This window comes from Thalassophryne amazonica, chromosome 1, assembly GCF_902500255.1.
Source record: "Thalassophryne amazonica chromosome 1, fThaAma1.1, whole genome shotgun sequence".
Classification (NCBI taxonomy): domain Eukaryota; kingdom Metazoa; phylum Chordata; class Actinopteri; order Batrachoidiformes; family Batrachoididae; genus Thalassophryne; species Thalassophryne amazonica.
In genome coordinates, this window is record NC_047103.1 from 127,798,365 (window position 1) to 127,825,352 (window position 26,988).

The window sequence follows — 26,988 nt, forward strand, 5'->3', positions numbered from 1 at the left end:
ATGAGAAATAGTTCATGCAAAATAGTTAGATGTGGAGCATACTGCAATTCATAACAGAAATAGGTACATAGACATGGCAAGTGTGACTACTGGAGTGTGACTATTAGAGAAAATGCTAATCATGGTTAGCATTAGCATTCAGCAATTAGCTTCACATGTACTTTTAATTTCAATTTATTTTTATTTATATAGCGCCAAATCACAACAAGGTTGCCTCAAGGCGCTTCACACAACCTTACCAACCCCCCAGAGCAACAGTGGTAAGGAAAAACTCAATCTGAGGAAGAAACCTGAAGCAGACCAGACTCAAAGGGGTGACTCTTTGCTTGGGCCATGCTACAGATACAAATTACAAAACAATTCACAAAACAAACATACAGGAAATGTTGCCGGTGCACAGGACGGTTTCCGGAACAGATACCACACCCATCTCTGGATGGAGTCACACCTCAAACAGAGAAAAGGGAAAAAAACAGAATCAAGCATCAGAAAGACAACAAGTACAGTGTAATTTGTCAATATTAAGCAACAAGAAAAACAGAAGAAACACTAAGGTGATTGCCGGCCACCAGCCCTAAGCTTCACTAAAAGACCCAGAATTTAGATGAAGCTGAGGCCGCGGCCCGCTCCATTTCCTAATAAAATGATTTGAAAGCGTAAAAAGCATAGAAACATACTATGGCAGTAGGCTAGCCATACGAAAGGGAAAATAAGTGCGTCTTAAGTCTGGACTCGAAAGTCTTTACAAAATCTGACTGGGGAGGTCATTCCACAGAACAGGGGCACGATAAGAGAAAGCTCTGTGACCCGTAGACGTTTTATTCACCGTAGGGACACTAAGTATTCCTGAACCTTGAGAACGCAGAGCCCGGGCCGGTACATAGGGTTTAACTAGGTCAGCTAGGTAGAGAGGTGCCAGTCCATGAACAGTGTTATAGGCTAGTAGCAGAACTTTAAAATCTGATCTCACTGGGACAGGAAGCCAGTGAAGAGATGCCAAAATGGGTGTAATGTGGTCAAGGTTTCTGCTTCATTTAGTCATTAGGGTTTCTTTTAAGGGCGGAACGGTGATTTAGTGGTTAGCACTGTTGCCTCACAGCGAGAATGTCGTGGGTTCAATTCCCGGGGCCTTTCTGTGTGGAGTTTGTATGTTCTACCCGTGTTTGCGTGGGTTTCCTCCGCGTGCTCCGGTTTCCTCCCACATCCAAAGGCATGCAGGTTAGGTGGATTGGAATCTTTAAATTGTTCATAGGTGTGCATGTGGGTGTGTCTGTGTTTGTTTGTCTGTTTGTGACCCTGCAACAGACTGGCGTCCTGTCCTGGGTGTACCCCGCCTCATGCTCTATGACTGCTGGGATAGGCTCCAGCCCCCCGCGACCCTTAATTGGACTAAGTGGTAGAAGATGGATGGATGGATGGATGGTTTCTTTTAAATTACTATGAGGAAACTGTAACATTTTTGCATAGGGATTTTTTTTATCAAACTTCTCTTAAACCTTATAGCCAATTTAAAAAAAAAAATTAACTCAAGGTGTAAACCTCAACGAGGTCGACTGGCTGTGGCTGTATTCCTCAGTCTGTTTATGTTCTAATCTGAGTGAGCTGACTTTGATTTAAGACTTGTCAATGCTAACAGTTTAACAGTTAGTGTCAGTTGCTAACTGTTTCTGTTCACCACAGTTGGCATCATCTGCAGCTAGCATCATCTGTGGTTAGCATTAGTATATGCGTCACACCCACCACAGTTAGCATTTTCATTAGCAGTCAAATGTGCCATGCCCACGTAACAGTTTCCATTATAAATTGTGATGTGCTCCACATCCAGAAGTCCAGTAATTTCTGGAAACTTTTGTCAATGTTGTGTGTTTCCCAAATGTTCTTTATAGAAGAAAAAAAGAGAGAGAGAGACAAAAAAAACAAAAAAACAAAAGCGTTTACCTCGATGAAACCCACTGTGACTGAACTCACACCTCAGCTTTTTCATTTAATGTAAAAACAAAAACAAATAGCTGTCAGGTAGCAGAGGAAACTTTTATTTTCTCTGAGATTACTGCTATTTGTATCCAGGTAATGATTACTGGATATCAGATTTGGACTATATTCCTGGTGCCAGCAGGCTGAAACATTCTGTCCCTCTCAGGAATATTCCATCAGTTAGTAAGTGAATCATCTCACATTGTATCATCATCCTGACCTTGTTGCAGGGCAGCAAATAGCTATTAAGATTCTGGGACACGGCAAATAATGGCAATTTGTTGCATTTGATTTTAGTTTAATTAAAAAAAAATGTGCCATGCAAAATGAGAATAGCAATGAGGAGAAATAAGGAATGAGCAGACTGAAGTCTTAATGTCCCAGTATGCCTGTACCTGGTTAGAACAAGTTCTATTGTGCATCATGGTCAGGGCCAATTCAGAGTTCATTTCAGTTCATTGCTTCACACCTTAAATTATGATCACAGGCTGGAAATCTTTTGAACAAAGTAAAAGTCATTTAGTAGGATCCTTGACTCTGATCATGACAAAAAGTAGCAGTTTGTGGTGTTTATCATCTAAACTTATCCACAACTCATTTACTGTTCTGTTAAAAAAAAAATAAGATCAGTGCTTCTAGTTTTTCGCTTATATTACTTAAAAATGTGACTTTATAATGAATATATTTTATAAATGGAGTCCAAAATGTGTAGCACAATCACAGAAGTATTTTTTTTCTTTTTTTTCTTTCTTTTTTACTGTGATTCTTGAGAACTGGGACACAGATATAATTTTGTTGGGTGGGAAAAGTATATCTAGTTTCTTTCTTTCTTTCTTTCTTTCTTTCTTTCTTTCTTTCTTTCTTTCTTTCTTTCTCTTCTTCTTCAATCCCAAATCAGAAAAGTTTGGGAAATTTGGAAAAGCAAGATTTTAAAATAACACTTTTTGCCTTCAAGAGGACATAATTTCTAGAAACATCCATTTTTTTTTTTTTTTTTTTTTTTTTTAACAAGACAATGCAAAACCACATTCTGCACACATTAAAAATGCATGGCTGCAGAAGAAGGTACTAGAATGGCCTGCCTGCAGGCCTGACCAGTCTCCAACAGAGAATTTGTGGAGAATGTTGAAATGAAAAATGTAACGATGACTACCCCATACTATTAAACGTTAAGATGTGTTTGTCGATAGAATGGGAGAAAATAATACCTGAAATCTTTCATCATTTGGTGTCAAAATGTCTTTTTAAGTGTTGCGAGAAGGAATAATATGATAAAGTGACAAATGCTTTTGTGTCCAAACATTATTTTTTTTAATTGTTGCACACCTGAAATGCAGGAATGGATGTATTTTAACAACTGAAATGAAGTTGACCGCACAAAACACCAAACACCTTAGGTTCATACTGTCTGCACAAAAATAAAAGTCAAAGTAAATATAAGGATCACTGAGGATTCTTTGCTTGCTTGTTTTTATTATTTTATTTTCCATATTACCCCAAAATGTTCTGATTGATGGTTGTAATTAAAAAGCATGTTGTAAATCCATATGATCTAAAAGAAATTATGTACTGAGTCAGAGACGTATTCAGTCTGCTTTACCAAAACATTGTAAAATCATTTAGAATCATAAATAGTGCATATCATTTTAAAACTCCAAATGCCTTGTGCTCAGGTATTTTAGCTTCACATGCTGATTATTTTAAATTTCAAATGATTCTTTGATTTAGACTAAAGCTGTTATATTTCTGTGTTTGTCTCAGTTCTGAAGAAGTGTTGCGAGTCTTGACATGTCAAGGAAACACTTTCATCAAGTCAGTGTTCTCATCTTCTTCAATTTGTGCGTCTGTGAACACTTTTGTGTCTGTGTGCATGTGCGTGTGCAGGAATACCTCACAGAGCTGCAGGCGCTGCTGCGCTCAGTGTCAGAGACGGACTTCAAGCTGAACTCTCCTGAATACTGGCCTGCTGCTTATTATAACCTGCCTCAGCAAGAGCGCTGCCTTAAGGTCAGCACTGCTGCACATAAAACCACTTTCATTTCCTTCCACACTTGTCATCGGTAATTACGATGGCCGCCGTTTGAAAAGAAATGTATATGAGCTTAAATTGAAGTTGTCAGGTTTCAGGAATAAATGAAAAAGGTGCCTTCTCAAGAATAAAATATGACTTTTCTTTAAATGAAGTAGCAAAACAGGTCAGGTCACACATGGGAACATCCACTACACCACAGAACTGCCTTGGGTTCTGGGTGGCAACCACCCAGGCAGACCTCCGATTCATCCCACCTCTCCAAATTAAGCATCTTCAGGTGGGAGGTGGGAGAGGTAACCCTGCGTCACATTAGCAAGTACTAATGTTCCACCAAAATGCACCTAAAGTCTCTTTCTGAGGACATGACATAAAAAAGCTGATAAAATTTTCTTACCTGTCAATTTGGTTATGCTTTTCTGCATACATACACATTATTCATTCTTCCTTTTCAGACAGCAAACCAGGGGTGAATCCAGATGGAAAGGGGGCATGGGGGGAGGGACGTGGTTCCCCATGACTCCCCTAGATTAAAGCTCTACTTTTGAAGACATTTTTTCACACTACTAACACTACTCCTAATAATAATAATAATAATAATAATAATAATAGTAATTTCAACAACTAAAATGTTTAGAAAAAATGTAAATGTTAGAAAAAAATAATAGTTACATTTTTAAACAATGTAGTTTAGAAATTGTAAGTTTTACCATTACAGTGCTGTCAACATGTAAATATGAGGCCAAGAAAGATTTGTTTATTTTTTTTTTCTAAAACAAGTATTTATTTCATTGATGTCAATAAAAGGTGACTATAAAGTATTGGCAAACAGATTATCATGTTCATGTTGAGGTGGCAAGGTGGTGTTGTTGGCAGCTGCTGAAAGTAACTAATAATGTAACTAGTAATCTAACTTAGTTACTTTTAAGTTATTTTTAACTTACTTTTAACTTACTTTTTCAAGGAGTAATCAGTAGTTGGATTACTTTTTCAAGTAACTGTCGCAACACTGGTTATTAGTGTTATTGACTTATTTAGTTTTTGTAGTTCAATTGGTATAGTCAGTTTAGTTCAGTGGCATGTTGCTGTTACCATGAGTGAGAAGTGTACTGTGTTTGATGTCTTCCACCACTTCTCTGTTTGTGGGTGTGTAAAAATAAAAACACCTGCTTGCGGCAGAATGCAGAAAAGACAAAAAGCTCTGCGTGCGTGCGTGTGTATAACTTCAATCATAGACAAAGTAGGGTGACCTGACATTTGCTGTTTGGTATGATTATGTATTTTGGCTCAAGGATGAATGCCGCCAAAATGGAACACTGATGGGACTAATGTTTTTTGGATATTAGCTAACAGCCCTGAACAATGCATGTTGATAATTACATTCTAGATTCACAGGCCATTCCAGCAGGGGCCGCATCTATATACACTCTACAAAAATATAAACGCAACACTTTTGGTTTTGCTCCCATTTTGTATGAGATGAACTCAAAGATCTAAAACTTTTTCCACATACACAATATCACCATTTCCCTCAAATATTGTTCACAAACCAGTCCAAATCTGTGATAGAGAGCACTTCTCCTTTGCTGAGATAATCCATCCCACCTCACAGGTGTGCCATATCAAGATGCTGATTAGACACCATGATTAGTGCACAGGTGTGCCTTAGACTGTCCACAATAAAAGGCCACTCTGAAAGGTGCAGTTTTGTTTTATTGGGGGGGGATACCAGTCAGTATCTGGTGTGACCACCATTTGCCTCATGCTGTGAAACACATCTCCTTCGCATAGAGTTGATCAGGTTGTCAATTGTGGCCTGTGGAATGTTGGTCCACTCCTCTTCAATGGCTGTGCGAAGTTGCTGGATATTGGCAGGGACTGGTACACGCTGTCGTATACGCCGGTCCAGAGCATCCCAAACATGCTCAATGGGTGACATGTCCAGTGAGTATGCCGGCCATGCAAGAACTGGGACATTTCCAGCTTCCAAGAATTGTGTACAGATCCTTGCAACATGGGGCCGTGCATTATCCTGCTGCAACATGAAGTGTTGTTCTTGGATGTATGGCACAACAATGGGCCTCAGGATCTCGTCACGGTATCTCTGTGCATTCAAAATGCCATCAATAAAATGCACCTGTGTTCTTCGTCCATAACAGACACCTGCCCATACCATAACCCCACTGCCACCATGGGCCACTCGATCCACAACATTGACATCAGAAAACCGCTCACCCACACGACGCCACACACGCTGTCTGCCATCTGCCCTGGACAGTGTGAACCGGGATTCATCTGTGAAGAGAACACCTCTCCAACGTGCCAAACGCCAGCGAATGTGAGCATTTTCCCACTCAAGTCGGTTACGACGACAAACTGGAGTCAGGTCGAGACCCCGATGAGGACGATGAGCATGCAGATGAGCTTCCCTGAGACGGTTTCTGACAGTTCGTGCAGAAATTCTTTGGTTATGCAAACCGATTGTTTCAGCAGCTGTCCGAGTGGGCAGTCTAAGGCACACCTGTGCACTAATCATGGTGTCTAATCAGCATCTTGATATAGCACACCTGTGAGGTGGGATGGATTATCTCAGCAAAGGAGAAGTGCTCACTATCACAGATTTCGACTGGTTTGTGAACAATATTTGAGGGAAATGGTGATATTGTGTATGTGGAAAAAGTTTTAGAGCTTTGAGTTCATCTCATACAAAATGGGAGTAAAACCAAAAGTGTTGCGTTTACATTTTTGTTGATTGTATTAAAAGCGTGTGTGCATGCATGATTTTATTTAGTAAGTTCAAACTAAGTACATAATATAATTGTAAATACCTTAAAAATACATGGATGATGCAAGGAAGTGAAAACACTTATTTCCATTGTGATCCAAAAAATCAACTGAAAAAATATTAGTAATAATAATACTACTAATAATAATAATAGTAATAATAATGAGAATAATACAGATAATAATAATAATTACAATGATAATAATAGTGTGTGTATATGACAACAAGCACCTAAACAATTTATAAATATATAAAGACAGTAAATTAAGATAAAAAAAATTATGTTATCAACAGGAAATAAAATGGTTCTTCTTCCAAAAACTGTTGTGGTCTAAGATTCTAAAAACATGCTGGTCTCACACGCCATTCCAACTCACTGTGCATGATTTATTTCCACCCTTGAAAAAGGTCAGCTACACTTCCCAATCTAGAGCCCATGGATCTCCACGGGCAATGTACAAGCTTTATTGTTAAACCTTTACCTTTTTTCCTTGTAAAATAATAACTTTCAAAAATATTCCCCATTTGAATGTTATTTCCCCGCAACTTGACCTTAGATAAGCGGTTTGAACATGAGTCATTTTATAAATTCTCAGATTTTTTTTTTTTTTTTTTTTTTTTTTTTTTTTTACCAGCACCAGTGCTCATACTCTTTGTCCATTGTCTACTAATGGATTTGTTGTTGTTGGCTTCTGTTTATAAGAAAGTGATGTAATTAATATAATACTGTAATAATTAATATTTGTTGTTAATGGCCCTTTTCTCTTTTTACTGCAAAATTTAAAACATTTGGAATGATGACATTATAAGTTTAAAATTGAATGAAACAGAATGAGCAGGTAAATATTTTGTGAAATTGCTCTCGTTACAGAAGAATATTTCATCTTCACGCTGGCTTGTTCAGCTCCTTAAAAATTTCATGGGACATCTTCGTGAATCACTTACCTTTCTGTTTCTTCACCCCTGCCTTAAAACTTCATGCATGCAGGAGGTGAAGGGGGAGCATCAACAAGCTGCGAGACCCAGTGGAGGGAGCGTTAGCCAGGAGAGGAGAGATAGTGGCTGGGGCCCGGCACCTGGAGAGTCACAGAATCCAAGAAAATGCCTCACTGCTCAGTACCAACTGGGACAAACTGAACAAACTCTACCAGGACAGAATGAAGTAGGGACAACATGGAGTGAGAGGATGGAATTTTTAAATATTATGTGCACACATGCAAATATCTTTGTGTGTTTGTGTGCACACTAAGGCGCTGGCAAGGTTGCAACTCTAAGTGGCAGAAGTTTGTTTCGGATCAGAAGGTGCTGGAGGATTGGCTGGATGCTGCCGAGCACACACTGAAACTGGCAGAGACCAACCCAGCAGCACAACGACAACACCTCAGGGTAACATGCACACATCACTGCTCTCAAATTCACAATAAATGCATTTGTACCACACCCATCAAGACATGTATATCTGCCCATCACATGCAGGAGAGTGCATTTGGCTGGCTGATCATGCTTGTTGTTGTTTGTTGATGTTGTACAAGTAATAAATGTTGTCTCCACTGACAAATTGAGGTCTAAGTCAAACCTGACTGCCTGGTGGTTTAATGTTAACCCTCATTTACTCGTGGACCTAGTAAGTGAAATGTATGTGTGTGTGTGTGTGTGTGTGTGTGTGTGTGTGTGTGTGTGTGTGTGTGTGTGTGTGTGTGTGTGTGTGTGTGTGTGTGTGTGTGTGTGTGTGTGTGTGCGTGTGTGCGTGTGTGTATTTGAGTGGGTAAATGTGAGGCATCATTGTAAAGCATTTGACCAGCTGCATCAGTTGGAATATGCTTTGGAAATATGGTCAATTTCTCTATGAATTATAAAGTGAAATATACTCGTTCTGGTTTAAAAGGGCATTGTACTTGAGAACGACATATATCCCTTCCTGCAAAACAACCCATTCAGGGTTATCAAAGTTGAAGAAAATGACGTCCAAACATTTTAAACTATTTGCCTGGATTGTATCATCGCCATGTTTGTTGCCATGAACATGTTTTATTTTCTGTCTTCTGTAGTGGGAAGTGATGAGCTGTAAAGTACTGTGTTGGTGATGCACTACTTTAGAAAGTTTTCTGCACACTGACTTGTGAAAAATAGTTCCTTCTTATTGGAGATAAATTCAGACTTTACTCCCAACATCACTGCAATGCAGCTCAATTATTTGGGGAGGAACAATCAAATTCCATTTGTGTTGTGTGCAGAACTTGACCGAGGCCATACCTTTCCAGGAAGTGGTTTTGGGCAGAGTGAACGCTACAGGAGAGGACATCAGCCATTTGAGCACACCAGAAGATGCCTCGAAGCTCCGGACGCAGCTCAAATTACTCAGCACTCGCTGGGCTAACACCTGCCAGCAACTTAATGAGCACAAGAGGAGGTGAGTGTGACTGCAGATCCATTATGTGTATATCCACTTTTCAAAGCAACATCTGTTAATTTTACTTAAGTTAAAATAATATTGCAAGATGCACTGCAAGAAGGGGAAAGTATTTTTGTTGTTGTCGTTGTTGTTGCGGCAGACACTGGATCAATTCACACCTTTGGATACACACGGTGCAACAACTGAAAATGCTCAAGTTCTTGATGTTTCATGATGCTTATGTTGTTGAGAGTTATGGGGGCATGGAAGGACCCATTGGGGGCGGGGGGGCTACATTCTGGGAACATATGCATTCAAACATCAAACACACACAGTTTTGGCCAGAGACTCACTAAAAAGCTGAATTGTGTTTGAACTACGCAATCACGCTTGTTTTCTTGCAGAAGAGATGCTGGATTTAGTTTTTCTGTGTACAAATAGATCTATTGCTGTCAGAATACCAAGCATAAGCACAAATCTGTCCTTCTGTTAATATGCTCCAGATGTGGCAAAGGAACAATATGACAGAATGTTTGCATGTTTGACTGCAGGACCCATCCAGTGTATAAACTGCCTTTTTTTCCCCACCAAGTACACAATGATCAAGCAAAACTGGCTCAACTTATCACTACATGTCCTACTCACTAACAGCTAAATAACATACAGTAAATAAAAGTTTGGAGACTAACCAGTATAGTTCCTATGTGAACCCAGCAGTGCAGATATTATTTTCTAACTCAAGCTTCACTACGAGGTCTGTCCGTAAAGTATAGGTCCTTTTTATTTTTTTCAAAAACTATATGGATTTCATTCATATGTTTTTATGTCAGACATGCTTGAACCCTCGTGCGCATGCGTGAGTTTTTCCACGCCTGTCGGTGACGTCATTCGCCTGTGAGCACTCCTTGTCCACTGTTAAAGGAGATTTTTTTAATGAAAGACATGCGGGCGGATTGCAGCGTCGGCTCGCAGCCGCCGCGACGCTCCGTCACAGGAAAAACACCTCTGTTGGAAGCCTTGAGGACAAGTTGGAACATCTCCAGTTGATAAACAATTTCTCATATACTCACTCCACTGAAAGCCATCAAAAGCCAACTGGATTTTAACAAATGGTTATCAACACGGAGGTGTTTTTCCTGTGCCGCCGCGCCGGACGGGTCCGCGCGTCTTTCATTAAAAAAATCTCCTTTAACAGTGGAATATCCGGATAAAATGCTGAAACCGACTTCTTCTGAAACGTCTCTGTTCTCTCACGACGTTCTGGATCAATAGAGCCTGAAATGTGGAGGTTTAAGCTTGAAACAGGCTGATGACGCTGCCTGAGAGCGGCTGCACGACGTCTCGCACCGTGAAAAGTTCCTTAAAGCGACAGAATCACCTCAAAATCTCTCATCAGCTGTTAAATTTTCACTGAAGACCAGCTTAATTTTTCGAACCATGTCCACTTCGATGTGTCTCACAGGTTTAGAAAAAATTTTGATCAAACAAAGCGCCAGTCTCTCAGCAACTTCTCAGACAAAGGAATTCTGACGAGGCGGGTCTGGACGACTCCTCCCACAAGGAGTGCTCACAGGGCGAATGACGTCACCGACAGGCGTGGAAAAACTCACGCATGCACACGAGGGTTCAAGCAAGTCTGACGTAAAAACATATGAATGAAATCCATATAGTTTTTGAAAAAAATAAAAAGGACCTATATTTTACGGACAGCCCTCGTAAATCTGATCCACAACACCCTGAGGCTAAATGCACTGTGTTTAAAATGCAGAACAAAACACAACAGAACCACAAGTGGATGAGTAATGTTTCACAAATGAGCTGATCATTAACAAAATCCTTGATAAGAAACAATGGCATCACCTTGATTTTGACTCTTAATTAACTAATCAACTTCAGGAATTTATCTCAAGAAAGAGCCAGTGATCACATATGAAGATGACACAAATATATGATAGTGCACACTTCCTCCTGTGTGTACAGAAATGTGCACCCATGAACGTACACATACACACACACACACACAGTGGAATCCTGCAGTCTTGCTTCAAGTGTAAAAAATTATCTTAATCATCTGATCCTAGTCAAGCAAACCTAAGGGCCCCTTCACACATAACACAATTTAAGTCAACTAGCACATGAAGGAGGAGTTGCATACCAATTGTGAAAATCTGGAGCTGCCTCCAACGCCTCGTACACCTGTTGCTACAATTATTTGCGCACACAAGCAGCTGAAAGACAGAGTGTGCCCTGTCAGAGCTCATCGAACCCTCTCGTGGCAGGTGTCGGCCAAATTCCAGGTGACACACACCATGTACACTGTTCGTTTTGCACTTAGAAAATGTGTGGCTGTTCACGCAGTTAGCACGAAAACAGTCATCAGACGATCACTTTCGAGCTGGATGTGAAATTTGTCTAAGTGCCCCCACCACTGTGAAGTTGCTAAGTACACATGTGGCGTGCCAGTGTCGGCTCCCCCCACAACACGTGTGCGTGTGTTTTGCATGCTCCCCCCAAAACATGGCGTGCGTGTGGTTCGCGCACCACCCCCACCCCAGCAGGTGAAGCACCTCTCATCTGATCACAGAGTGGCACCTTGGTCTGTGCGCTGAAAGGACACGGGGCGTGGCGTGGCTATGTCAACAGCAGCAGCAGTTGACATATCTGGTCCTGGACATCACAGCTGCAGAACACGTACCGTGTTTTGACAGACATGCACGTGTGTGCTTGCTGTCCTCACGTGGAAATACATAAAAACATATATCGCTTTTGCGACATGCTGGAGAATGCGCACAGCACACACATTGACAAGCTGCCCCAGGTGATACGGACCATCCGACCATAACACACAGTGGGTGAACTAGAAGTCACGTCATCTACATGAGCTTTGTTCCACATGGCGCGGTGCCTGTCCTGCAGCATGCCGTCCACAACACATGCCTGTCGGGCCGGATACTTGCACAGGGTGGGCTGGACATGCGGGGTTCAGCAGATGTGGACATAAGAGCACCCTGCTTTTCATTCATGTCATTTCATGACTGTACGTCTGTGACCATGGATCATCTACAGAGGAACAGATGGTTCAATAAAATGCGGTGTTGTTTTATGGTGTGTGGGTTTATTTTTAATACATCCATCTCCTTGTTGATTTCAGGTATTTTTCCACATCTTTTACAGGCCAGTGATGGTAGTGCAGTGGTAAAGTTTCTGGCTGGCAATCAGAGCTTTTATAAATTGCAGGTTTGAATCCCGTGGATGGCATGTTTTTTTTTCACAGCAGCTGCGCGATGTGTAGTTATACATACTCCAGCTGCTCGCACTGAGTTCCCGCTGTGATGGTGTTGTGCACACTCATGCACGACACCATCGCAAGCACGAAACTGTCGCAGTGGGATTGTTCACGCCTGCCCGTCGGCTCGATGTTTTCGTGGTTCGCTCATATGAGCTGTTCCACCATGATTCGCCCTGATTTGTACTTATTCGTACTATGTGTGAAGGGGCTCTAAGATGAGACCTTTTTATTATGGAAATATTCTACATATTGTCAGAAAATGTTGAAGGTGGCGCTCAAAACTTGCTTAAATTTTTATAAACATTTGGATCTGATAAAAATCTGCAAGTTATATGTTGATTTCTAACAAAAGTAATTAATTCATTAATTGATTTTGAACAAAATCAATTTGGTAATGAAGCAGTAAGACATGCAGTTGGAGGGATGTTTCTTCCCTCTACATGAACTCCAATGTTGCTTTGGCCAAACTGAACACTCTGGTGTTTCAACTTACATTCATCTTGTCAGCACTCCATCACTCACTTTGGTTGTACTTTCCTTGTTGCAACTTTACTATTTTCATGAATACAATTTATCAAGAGTCCAAAGAGTAAAGAAAAATGGTATTTCCAGAGGAGGTATTTCATTGAGATAACTAGTTGAACAAACAACATGTAGATCTGGATACGATTTCCCAGGTATGTTACCCTTCTGTGTCCTTGGACAAGACAGTTAATCTGCATTGTCTCAGTCCATACAGCTTCAAATGGGTTTGGGAAGAAGTGAAATTCTGTGTTTTCATTCAAGTTCACTTCTGCTGTCCTACTGCTTTCTGGTTCTTGAGGAAAACAACCTTTTCAGGTTTGCATCTGGTCAAAATGTACTGAACAGTTCAGTACTAGCTTCTGTTTTTTCCTTAGAAGAACACTTGGTCTTCCGTTTGTGAGGATAACCTCATGGATAACCAACAAATGTGGTCCATGGATAATGAAGTACCCATGGTCAGGGCAAACGCAGAGCACAGTGATGGAGGCATGATGATCCTGACATGTGAATCCACTGAATGACCTGGATATAGCTGCAAAAATCTACTTGAATCATGTCATAGCTGGTTACCGCGGATGTTTTCCTTATCGTAGCTATGGCATAGAATCAGTGTGATATTTCTGGCTATAATCTCAGTCTGTTCTCTTAAATCGTAAGAACCCAGGTTTCTTTGCTCTGAACTGGTGAGGAATGCAATCTGCCTCATGGGCAGACCTGGCCCTTGCCAAATTGGGGCCCTAAGCAAAATCTGTTCCAAGAACATTTGGCAGCATGGCATAGTTATCCAGGTGTTATAGATGGAACACACTACAAGCAGCACGGCGACATATGTCATAGAAACATGCGTTACATGCAACTCTCGTGGTGTGTTCATTTTACATCAGTCAGGTGCGAGTATTGTGAGCACTGGCTTAGGGGCCTTCCTGGTAATACTGTGGCGCACGTGATTGTACCACATAAGTGCATAAAATGAGGCCCCCCATCACAGCATGAGGCTCTGCCCACAGCACATGTTCTGCGTTTATGAAGGTGCAGTGCTGCTAGTGGGTCACTTTTGGTCAACAGACTGGTGCAGCTGGATGAGTGTTGAGTTAAGGTTTCCACACTCACCACAACTCAGAAAATCAGTGTTGGTCTGGCACATTTTTAGGCCTGCTGACAGTCATCAGAGGGCTTATTGTTTTCACCTGCATGTGTCTGGAACAGATGAATGGATTTCAGTTTTTGTGACTGGGTTACCAGCCAGTTTCAGGAATCGAAGGTCAAAGTCAATGTCAATATTTTGGCCCAATGCAAATACAGAGGGAGAGTTCTTATAAGACATGAATAGGAAGGAGTTGAACTTTAGTGAACTTGAAGCAAGTCATATGCAGTGGTGGGCACAGATAACCAAAAAATTAACTTTGATAACAGATAATCAGATAACTGAAAAGTTATCTTTGATGAAGATAAAACAACAAACCACCAAAAAATGTATCGGAAGTTACAGATAACCGATAACAGATAAATTCCAATATTGTCTCTGGTACATTTGCAATTACTAATAAACTGTATTTGAGGTTTAACGCCACAATAGCTTCTAGTAAAACTAAAAGTGACAACACACCCAAACAGTGAGACCATACTTTTGTCTTTGAACATCCTGCCCCTGCTGGGAGCTTTTGTTTATAGCACAGCTTCCAGCACAAAGGCGCCCTGAGAGCAGCCACAAAGCCAGCTCTCTATCAGTCACAACGCTCCGGTCAGGCGAAGGTCTTGGAAAATAAAGTCATGCTGACTTATGGTTTTGATTTATAAATAACATTAATACCGATAGAATAACTCCATTAATGTCAATCTGTCATTTGTACAAAGTTAAAATATAACATATATCTTTTAATGTTGAGTAATGCACTAATTCTGAGGTTTTTGTTGTGTGGGCCGCTGAAGAGGAGGTACTGCTGGCCCACCACCACTAGAGGGCGCCCTGCCTGGAGTGCGGGCTCCAGGCACCGGAGGGCGCTGCCGCCTTACGGGAGCAGCCAGGATGACAGCTGTCATCCATCACTGGAGACAGCTGATCCCAATCAATAAGGAGGTATATCAGCAGGACGGCATCTCCACCTCATTTGCCGAGATATCGCCTTACCAAAGAGGTAACCATCTCAGCCTGCACACACGTGTGACATTAATTGTATTCTCGTTTGATTATCTGTAGGACAGCTGACTACTAGACAACGTTCGGATAAGTACTCACCTTCCTACATTGTTGTTGACGAGAGGTGGAGGTGGACTCTCCACCCTCCGTGTTGCTGGGTGCAGCCGCATCCACACCTGACTGTTTCTGTTTCTTGCCAGCAGTACCGGATCCGACGAGCGGAGGCAGTGGCCACCTGGGAATTCGGGACTTGGCGGCTCCAGTATTCCCGGGGTTCGGTGGCAGAGGAAATCGGGTTGGTTCCGGTTCGACTTGGACAGACGTCTCCTATCGTCGAGCCTGCCCACACGACACCATTGTAATTGGACTCCATTTCAATATTGTAATCGGATGTATTTGTTGTGCCTGTTTCACAACAGTAAAAGCAGTGTTATTCGACTCCTCCATTGTCCGTTCATTTGCGCCCCCTGTTGTGGGTCCGTGTTCCTACACTTTCACAACAGTTTTGTAACAAACACAGACAGATCGCCAAGGATTCTGGGTAAAAGTGCCTCTACTGACTGATTGGTTCAGTCATTCATTATGTAAACCAACACATTAATGTGACGTGTGTCGTGTGTTGGTGTTTACAGATAAATGTGCTTTTGTAGAATATTCCATTTTTTATTTGTAAAAACAGGCATTTTTATGGAGCCCTGGAAGTGTCATTGCAAAAAGTTTTGCATGTGGAGAGATTGTGCACATGTTTTATTAGTGCCATGCTCACGTTTGATGTTGTAAAACATGCACTTTGTCTTGACACATAAATGTTTGCTTTACACTGTGCGAGTTTTGGCCCTTTTTCAGGTGATTTTTCATTTGTGCGAGAATTTTTTGGACCGAGTTTCAGGTTAATCGCGCGTCCTGCATCGTGTAGTGTACATAGAGTAACAAGCTGCGTTCAACATCTCACGACTACCTCCTGATCGCTGATCATATGGTTGATTGAAAATCAAACCTGTTTCATATTATTCTGGTCGGCCGTCGTGAGGGTATCCTGCTGCTGAAGAGCTACAAGCATCCAACCGCTCGCACTGTGCCTGTGCAAACACCGCAGAGCTGTCTTGTAATGTTTTGTTGTTGTTGTTTTGTTTTTAAACTTAATTTGTAAAAAAAAAAAGCCATTTGCAAAGCCAAAAAGTTGATTTGACAACCATCTGATATAACCGGGGTCAAAATAAATAGAACACTGCCATCTACTGGTGCCCAGATGCTTAGTACTTAGGGCAAATACTGCCATGAACACTACTGGCCAGTAGATTGCAGTAGAGGCCTGAAAAACTTGCCAAAACAAAATCCCAGATAATCCGTGTCTGCTACATTTAAGATGCGTGGAATTTAACAAACGCAAATACAATAACGTCTGTAAACCCAGAGAATATATTCACGAGAGTTTTAGGCACTAGAGTTTAATGCTGCTGTCCGTGGAGCCTGAACAGAGTGTCTGAAATGCATTTGTCCTGTCATGAACGTACTGAGATTACCCTATCACCCATAATGCACTGCTGGGCACAGCATGTGCTCACTAAAACCTTAAAATTAGCACATTACTTTAAAACTAAAACATATATCTGATATTTTCACTTTATAAAACGTCAGACATGACAGTAATTTTAAATAACTTGTCCAAAATTAGTTTGGTTAAAATTTGAACCATAAGTTAAAAAATGTATGCCTCTGGATGACTTGGGTGATGTTGCCAGCGTATCAGTATGGTGTTAAAGGAAATGATTTTTTTGTGAGACTGTTTTTTGTTTGCCTGCTGAGGATAGAGTGGTTTCTTCAAAAATAGCTCTCTTTTGTTTGCAGAGAGTAGAATTATACATCTGTTAGGAAACTTTTAACAGGTAGGTGCTCAACTGATTTTAAATTTTAAAATGTTTGTCACTGTTCATTTTTGTTTACTATGTTATCAGTCTAAAAGTTATCGGACAAAAATGTATTGGAAGATAATTAGTCCAATAATGGTTTTTAAAGTTATCTAAAAGATCCGATCATGAAAACGTTATCTTTGATAATTATCTGTTATCGGATTATCAGAACTGTGCCCACCACTGGTCATATGTGGGGTTATAATATGCAACTTCTGATTTGACCTTGAGTGATGTCCACCCTATTCACAGTCAAAACCAGGTTGCTGTAATGAATGCATGAATGCAATGTAATGAATGTGTGGTTTGAGGCCACAGGGCAGAGGAATTGTTTGTTTCTATTTTATTCTGTGAACAATCATCATTTGTGTCTTTTGAACATGTCTTGCCCTTCTTATTTTGCCATTATTTGGTGCTCTGCTACATTCCTGCAGATCTGCAGAAGCATGGACAGCGGCTGCACAATTGCAAGATGACATAGGTTCAATGCGATGCTGGTTGGACAAGGCGGAGGGCGTTCTGGCCATTCCTCTGCAGCCTGCAGAACCACAGCACATTAAAGACACTCTGGGCAAAGTCCAGGTATGAATTCAAATGCCACACTCTGTGTTGATTCCTATATTTAGGTTGAGCTGGTATTGTGGAGAAAATGAAATACAGTTCATGATTAAATTCCCACATTGAAAACGTGTGTGTGTGTGTGTGTGTGTGTGTGTGTGTGTGTGTGTGTGTGTGTGTGTGTGTGTGTGTGTGTGTGTGTGTGTGTACTTGATTATGTGAATGTGTAAGAGGTTAAATTAAATTTCCACAGTATTATGTGTTTCAATAATATGCTGCAGTGCTTCTGGTTGAAATCCATTTGTGGCTAGACTCTTAATTGTTGGCATATATGTCATGTTTGCATTTATGTTGTGTTAAATTGCTAACTTAAACAGGGCATGGTCTTATTTTGAGGTGCATCCTTTTTTGTGTATGTTTTTCAGGTATGTGTGGATGAGCTTCCTGGTAAGAAGGTTGCTGTTGAAGATCTGAATTCAAGACACAAACACGCAGGGCTTCCTGCTGATAAACAGAAAGACATCAGAATCATCAATGCCCGCTGGGCACAGGTCAGCACCTCCCACTGTGACCACTGCTGGTAACAGCACACCATTGTCTTGTAAACAGCATCTTTCTTCATCATGCCAAACCTGCACCAGGCAGCATTTTTTTATTTACTCATTAAATGTCAAAATGTTGTGAACATCCATATCGCTTTTTGTCATAACCCAAAGTGACATTTCATGTTTCTTTTGTCCAACCAGCTGTATAAAATAAGTGCATGAGCTCACAGCCAATTTCGATCTGGTCAGTATAACATATACTGTCTTACTTCAACATGACCATAGATTTGATTTTTGTTTTGATTTTTTGATTTGTTTATTTGGCAGATAATGCATACAAACACGCAACGTAAATATGATATTATAAACCAGGATAACACATGAAAGCATAAACGCTTATTTCCAATGTGGTCCTTACAAGTCAACAGACAATCACATCAAACACTAGTATAGTTCTACTTTAGAACTGGAATATATTATAGAAGACATCCCTTACTGAATTTTCATAGTTACAGGTACAGTGTTTGTAATGCTAACAATTAAAAAAACAAACAAATAAAAAATAATAATAGAAAGAAAATAATCCAAAAGTAATGATGACAATAGCTATAATAATAATAATACCAGTAATAAATAAGAATAATAAACAAATATGACAAATAATGATAAAACGATAGGCTAGAAAACTAAACTAAACAACAAAATGACTAGTCTCAATTAGAATGACTAAAAGAAAAAGAGAACTAAACCAAAAAGAAAAAGAAAAAAAAAACAGAACTGACATTTGCTAAAAATACATAAAAGGTTTTTGCTCCTGGTGAGTTAATTCCCTAAAAAATGGTATTTAACAGCTGATTTAAAATTATCAAGAGTGGTCACAGTCTTTATATTGCTTGGAAGGCTATTAAATGCAGTAATGGAGGTGTATACAAAGGAAGATTTGCCAAATGCCTTGACGTGACGAATCTGCAGGGAAGATGCACATGATCGAGTATTGATGGAATGTAAATTTAGAACCAAGCTGAACTGATCTGAAAAATAATTGGGGCCATACCACGATGAATTTTAAAAATAAGGTTCAGCTTGAGCTTGGTAACGCCGCCTTCGGACCGGCAACATTTTGACCTGATTGAACTCAGCAGCCCCAGCATGCATTCTGGCTGGTGTATCCAAAAGTAAACAAACAATTTTGTTCTGGGAAACCTGTAATCTGTCTTTGCATCTTTTAGTTAGACCAAAATACCATGAAGTGCATGCATAGTCATAGTGACTCTGAATAATTGCCGAGACCAATCATCTTTTAATTTCTTGGCTAATATGCTTAGCCTGCCGATACAGAAACTTCAGTTTTGCATTGGATTTCCTGATTATATTGTTCAGTATCAGCTCTCCATCCAGAGATTGATATAAAAAAAAGTCCCAGATATTTAACATGCAAGCGACTTGCAAGCATATTGACATCACATTGCACCTGAATGGTTTTAGTTTTGCTGAGTCTTCTCTTTGAGGCAAAGAGTATAGACTCCATTTTTCCTAAATGTAGGAATAATCTATTGTTGATAGCCATTCCCTGATCGATTCCAGCTCCCTTGATAATCTATGTTGTGTTCCCTCAGGACTCTTGTTACCCACAATTAGGGCAGAGTCATCGGCATAAAATAACAAATTGCAATTTACCGCTGGGGTAATATCATTAATATAGATAAAAACGAGTAAAGGGCCAAGTATACACCCTTGGAGAACACCACAAGAAATGTCAGCTGGATCAGAAAGGGTGCCCCCAATTTCCACGACTTGTGTGTGTGATCGCAAGGAGGATTTAAACAAGTCCACTGCACTTTGATGAAGCCCTATAGCTTCCACTTTCATGATTAATCTGCTGTGGACCACTGTATGAAAACCTTTTAGGAGATCCAGTAACACCATCCCAACATAATTGCCTTTGTCCTGTTCCTGCCTGATGAAATCCAACAGGTGGACGAGACAGGTGTCTCCATCGAAAATTTTGATTGAAAATCTGATTGATACTCGTATAAGAGTTCATTATCAGTGAGATACTTGTGCAACTGGTCAAACACAACTCTCTCAAACAATTTAAAGATGGTACTGAGAACTGAAACAGGTCTGTAGTTGCCAGGATCCATCTTACTTGCCTTCTTATGAAGGGGAATCACCCTTGCTGATTTTAGATCATCAGGAATTACCCCAGAAGCAATGGACACATTTAGAATATGTGTAAGGGGTGGCGAAATGAGCATGGCACCAACTTGAATAGACTTCGGGGACAGCTGGTCTAAACCGGTAGCCTTGCTTGAATTTAGAGTTGACAGGATCTTGTACACTTCATCTGCAGAAACCTCTAAAAACAAAACTTATTTGGGTGAACACCTTTAGCAGAATAAAAACAATTTACAAATGTGCTACCATATTTGCCAACAGCATTTGGAAGTTGCTCAACCAGCTTGGATGCTACAGATGTAAAATAACAGTTAAAACAATTTGACACTCAATAAGAAGACCAATCGCACTTGATTTGGTCACACATTTGGTTGGTGCACACGTTTCTGATAACTTTCCTTAATTTTCTTGGTTTTCTGAAGCTAACTCTGCTCAGGAGTCCAAACGATACCTTTCTGAAAGCTTCATGATCAGACAAATAATGTGGTATAGTTTTCAATATGATTGGAGAATTATAAATGTTGACCACTGTGGAATTCTTCATTTAACGTAAAATGGACCCAAAATCCTGCTTGAGCCATGGATTAAACATCTACAAATGTTAGAACTCATGCAGCATCTTGTTTTATTGCAACCTCAATTCCAGTGAAATTGGGACATTTTGCAAAATGTAAATAAAAACAGAATACAGTGATTTGCAAATCCTCTTCAAAATATATTCAATTGAATACACCACAAAGACAAGATATTTAATGTTCAAACTAATAAACTTTATTGTTTTTGTGCAAATATTTGCTAATTTTGAAATGGATGCCTGCAACACGTACCACTATGTTAAATCATCCTTCCTTCTAACAACACTAAATAAGCATTTGGGAACTGAGGATACTAATTGTGAGTGTCATGATTGGGTATAAAAGGAGCATCCCCAAAAGTGTCAGCCATTCACAAGCAAAGATGGGGTGAGGATCACCTCTTTGTGAACAACTGAGTGAAAAAATAGCCCAACAGTTTAAGAACAGTGATTCTCAACGTTCAGTTGCAAGGAATTCAGGGATTCCATCATTTACAATCCATAATATAATCAGAAGATTCAGAGAATCTGGAGAACTTTCTACACGTAAGCGACAAGGCTGAAGACCAACACTGAATGCCCGTGACCTTCGATGCCTCAGGCAGCACTGCATTAAAAATCAACAACACTGTGCAAAGGATCTTACCACGTGGGCTCAGGAACACTTCAGAAAACCACTGTCAGTTAACACAGTTCGTCGTTACATCTCCAAGTACAAGTTAAAACTCTAGCATGCAAAGTGAAAGCCACACATCAACAACATCCAGAAACGCCGCCGCCTTCTCTGATGAGTCCACATTTCAAATTGTTTTTGGAAATCATGGATGTCTTGTCCTCCGGACAAAAGAGGAAAAAGACCATCCAGATTGTTACCAGCGCAAAGTTCAAAAGACAGCATCTGTGGTGATATGGGGGTGTGTTAGTGCTCGTGATATGGACAACTTACACATCTGTGATGGCACCATCAATGCTGAAAGGTACATCCAGGTTTTGGAGCAACAAATGCTGCCATCCAAGTAACGTCTTTTCAGGGACGTCCCTGCTTATTTCAGCAAGACAATGCCAAGCCACATTCTGCATGTGTTACAACAACATGGCTTTATAGTAAAAGAGTGCGGGTACTAGACTGGCCTGTCTGCAGTCCAGACCTGTCGCCCATTGAAAATGTGTGCGGCACTATGAAGCGCAAAATATGACAACGGAGACCCCGGACTGTTGAACAGCTGAAGTCGTACATCAAGCAAGAATGAGAAAGAATTCCACCTACAAAGCTTCAACAGTTGGTGTCCTCAGTTCCCAAACGCTTATTGAGTGTTGTTAGAAGGAAAGGTGATGTAACACAGTGGTAAACATACAACTGTCCCAGCTTTTTTGAAACGTGTTACAGGCATCCATTTCAAAATGAGCAAATATTTGCACAAAAAAAAAATAAATATCAGTTTGAACATTAAATATCTTGTCTTTGTGGTGTATTCAATTGAATATAGGTTGAAAAGGATTTGCAAATCATTGTATTCTGTTTTTATTTACATTTTTCACAACGTCCCAACTTCATTGGAATTGGGGTTGTACATTGACATGCTGTAAATATTTCAAGACATCTATCATGCAAAAATGTTCAGTCATTTTCTTTCTTCTGAAGCTAATTTATATGTAAGTAGCAGGTGTACCCACTGCGAAGCAAGTATATTTATAGAAGGTCAACTGTGTGTGTCATTTCTGTACTTTAATGATTTCAAGTCACTTCTGTGCCTTTACGATTTGATATCACTTCTGTACCTTAATGATTTAATGTCACTTCTGTACTTAAGAACTTTCACTTTAATTCTTTATGGTTACTACACTAATTTAATGCTTTAATTTAATGCTTTAATCTATTCTCTTTATCTATTTATCTATTACAGAATTCAGTCTTAATCATAATTACTAGAAATAATCTATAGCTCTATTACAGAATTCATCTTTTATTCATAATTGCTAGAAATCTTAGACAAAAAAAACCTCACTTTAATTCTGTATGGTCACTGGTCTAATGCTTTAATCTATTCTTTTTATCTATTTTTATTTTATGGTTACTGGGCAACCAATAATGTAATGCTTTAATCTATTCTCTTTATTTGTTTATCTATTACAGAATTCAGCTTTAATCGTCATTGCTAGAAATAATCTATAGATCTATTACAGAATTCAGCTTTAATCATTATTGCTAGACATCTTAGACAAAAGGAACATTCACTTTAACCATTTAAGGTTACTGGGCAACCAGTAATTTAATGATTTAATCTATTCTCTTTATCTATTTATCTATTACAGAATTCAGCTTTAATCATTATTACTTTAATGTGTGTGTGATGCTTTAATCTAGTGTGTGTGTGTGTGTGTGTGTGTGTGCGCGTGTATGTGTTTTTGCGCATGTGCGTTTTCAACACAAAGGCCCCAAAGACATCTGCCTCAGTGCCCCCAGTCACCATACCAAGTTTGGTGTTGATCGCTTAATCGCTGCGGAATTTCACTCCGAACACAAATCGTGTCGCATACATACATACATACAGGCTGTCAGGTCAGACAGCGGAGCAGAGGTACAATTGGGGTCGGACAAAAACGCAGTCATGATCAAGCAGGGGTCACGACACAAGCAAACACAGTAATCAAAGACGAGGCAAAAGGCATGGTCAAGGAGAACAGAGCAATAATCAGCACATGGCTAGGCAAGAACAAGACTGAGAACAAAAGGCTGGAATGTGTGAAAGAAGCGACAACAACCTGGCAATGAGCTGTGAGATGGTGATGGTTTAAATACAGAGCAAACAAATCAGGGCGATGTGAAGCAGGTGTTAATTTGGTGCACATGAGGAACAATCTAGAAGGGTCGTGGCTAGTGGATAAAGAGTATACATGGGCAAGATAGTGGGGAAGTGAGTGCACAAAGTCGAGTGATGTCAGATACCAAGATATGTGAACAGGTGCCAAGAAAGTGAGTGAATCAAAGTGAGGGAAAAAGACATAATGGCAGGTGCAGGGCGTGGAGTGAACATAATTAACTGAGCATGAGGAATAACAGGGAACAATGTACAGAGCTATAATATATTACTACGAACAGGAACTAAAATCTGACATGAGCATAAGAACTAGAAGACCCTACATGAGAACTGATAAGAAAATAGTAAGACAATAAACACTAAGATGAAAGTGAACAGGATCTGACTAAAAAAGCCCAAAATGACTAAACAGACCAGAAAATAAGACAGAGACTAAGTGATAAACAAAACCTGATATTAAAGCACAAATGATCATATAAGTAATGGGAACAACGAAAAACAAATGATAACTAAATGATAAACAATGACAACCCAGACTGACTGAATAAAACAAGAACGTTAAGTGAACCATGACCAAAGTAAGAAAAGTATCAAAGAAACAAAGTGACAATTCAAAACGGAACAGAGAATAACGACATGATGAAAATAAAATAACTAGTAAATCAAGGCTGGGGCACGTGAAGGGGAAAAAAGAAAGAAGGAAAACCCGACTCAAAGCCCAGATCCGGCAGAAATTGTGACAGAGGCTATTTTATGTATACATAGGTATCAAAGCCTTTACAAGTCATGAGATGTAAAATGTTTGAGAATTAGCCTTAGGTCATTAAAATTTTTTAAATTCATCTATGATGTCATCTATCTGGCTAAAATTTACACTGTCTTCAATTAGGTGTCCAAGGCTTTGCCTGAGCGTCACTTGGAGATTGAAGGTTTTTTGAAAGAACTGGAGAAACTTCAAGGTCAGTTGGTTGATCTGGCAGCTTGGGCTTCCACCACTAGATCCAGGCTTGAGCATAGCCCCGAGGAGGTCCCACCCAGGGTATGGTGCACATGTTCACCAGTATTTTTTACTTTTATTATCATTATTACTTTATTTTTGCTTAAAGCTATGATTCCATCATTTGTTTTCACAAAATGAGGTATTGTTTTGCTTACATTTGTCTCTCCGTGAACAACATATCATAACATCGTAAATTATGTATTTCTATTAAGTTCGTGAACATTTCATTTGTTGCAAACATGAGAAGTGTTTGGATTTAAGTTGCCATAATTCCAGAGATGGTTCCTCCTGTATATTTGTTGTGTACTTGTATTTTCTTGTGCAAGATGGCTGTCCCAAACACAGAATTTTACAAGTTGACCTTTTACATTATAGGGGTAGACTTCAGAAAAAGGGCTGCCAATGTTAATATTAACTGCCTCATGTCAAAATGTTAACATATTAACAGCAACACGTTTTTCTGTGAATGCTGCTATACAAATTAATGTTAACATAATTTCATGACAATATACTGACACATTATTTAAAGCATTTTGTTATTTTTGTCTTGTTGCTACTGGCCCAAGGGGATAGACATCTGAAAGAATGTTAATTTCTTCATATTAATGTTAACATGCTAACATGTTGGTAATTTATTGTAGCTAGATCAGAGGGCTGAACTCTGATTCAATTTCAGTTCAGTTCAGTTTATTTCATTTATGTAGTGCCAAATCACAACAAAGCTGTCTCAAGGCACTTCACACAAGTAAGGTCTAACTTTACCAACCCCTGGAGCAAGCAAACAGGTGACAGTGGTAAGGAAAAAGTCCCTCTTATGATTTGAGGAAGAAACTTCAAGCAGACCACACTCAAAGGGGCGACCCTCTGCTTGGGCCATGCTACTGACACAGTTGACAATACAAATATACAGGTAATTTTGGGAGGCCATGCTGGTGTCCAGGATGGGAGGACTGCAGAAGACACCCACTCCCACTTCTGGATGGAGCCGCACCTCAGACCGAGAGAAAAAAAACAATCAGGCAGCAGAAAGACTACAAATAAGGTATCATTTTTCAGCATTAAGCAACAAGAAAATCAGAAGAAATACTAAAGTGAATGCTGGCCAATAGCCCTAAGCTTCACTCAAAGCCCCCAGACTTTAAAGTTGAGGCTGCAGCCCACTCTGTTTACTAATAAAATGAATTTAAAAGTGTAGGAAGCATAGTACCATACTATGCCAGTATGCTAGCCATAAGTGCGTTTTAAACCTGGACTTCAAAGTCTCTACAGAATCTGACTGTTTTATTATGTAGGGAGATCATTCCACAGAACAGGGGCACGATAAGCGAAAGCTTTGTGACCCGCAGACTTTTATTCACACTAGGGACACAAAGTAGTCCTGCACCCTGAGAACGCAGAGCCCTGTCCGGTACGTGGGGTTTAATTAGGTCACCTAAGTAGGGAGGTGCTAGCCCATGAATAGTTTTATAAGTTAGTAGCAGAACCTTTAAAATTTGATCTCACAGGGGCAGGAAGCCGGTGCAGAAACGCCAAAGTAGGTGTCATATTGTCAAACATTCTGCTTCCTGTCAAAAGTCTGGCAGCAGCATTTTGAACCAAATGGATACCCCTAATGCTGGGCTATGGTAAACCAAAAAATACAACATTGCAGTAGTCCAATCTAGAAGAGACAAATGCATAAATCAGGGTCTCAGTATCAGCCATAGACAGGATGGGACAAATCCTAGCTATATTTTGCAGGTGGAAGAAAGCAGTCCTCCTAATATCTCTAATATGGAGGTCAAAGGACAATGCAGGATCACAAATTACCCCGAGGTTCCTCACTTTGTCTGTGTGATGCATGACACACAGGCCTAGGTTAAGCGTTAGCTGGGCAAAATGATGGCAATGTCTAACTGGACCAAGAACCATCATTTCCATCTTGTCAGAGTTTAAAAGTAAGAAATTGCTAGACATCCAGCTTTTCACTGATGCAAGGCAATCCTCTAAGGATTTTACGTGGATGAGATTACCAGCAGTTATCGGCATATACAACTGAGTATCATCAGCATAGCAATGAAAGGTAATCCCAAAACACCACAATATTTGCCCAAGGGGTGCTACACAAGGGGGCCTAAGACTGACCCCTGTGGAACCCCAAATTTCATGTCATTAAGGTTAGAGGTAGTGTTGTTGTACAAAGCGCAGTGAGAGTGACTGGTCAAGTATAATGGCAACCATGCAAGAGCCATCCATCCATCCATCCATCCATTTTCTTCCGCTTTATCCGGAGT

At 40.0% G+C, this 26,988-nt stretch overlaps 1 protein-coding gene across 1 annotated transcript in view; it reads left to right on the top strand.

Annotated features, from left to right (window-relative positions):
* dmd (dystrophin) overlaps positions 1 to 26,988 on the top strand; it is a 1,392,820-nt gene that overhangs the window by 905,495 nt on the left and 460,337 nt on the right. The window contains exons 46-53 of the mRNA XM_034174291.1: positions 3,859 to 3,981; positions 7,492 to 7,499; positions 7,786 to 7,950; positions 8,039 to 8,174; positions 9,023 to 9,198; positions 17,476 to 17,623; positions 18,025 to 18,150; positions 24,605 to 24,754. Of these exons, the coding sequence (XP_034030182.1) occupies positions 3,859 to 3,981; positions 7,492 to 7,499; positions 7,786 to 7,950; positions 8,039 to 8,174; positions 9,023 to 9,198; positions 17,476 to 17,623; positions 18,025 to 18,150; positions 24,605 to 24,754 (1,032 nt within the window). The remainder of the gene's footprint in view (positions 1 to 3,858; positions 3,982 to 7,491; positions 7,500 to 7,785; positions 7,951 to 8,038; positions 8,175 to 9,022; positions 9,199 to 17,475; positions 17,624 to 18,024; positions 18,151 to 24,604; positions 24,755 to 26,988) is intronic.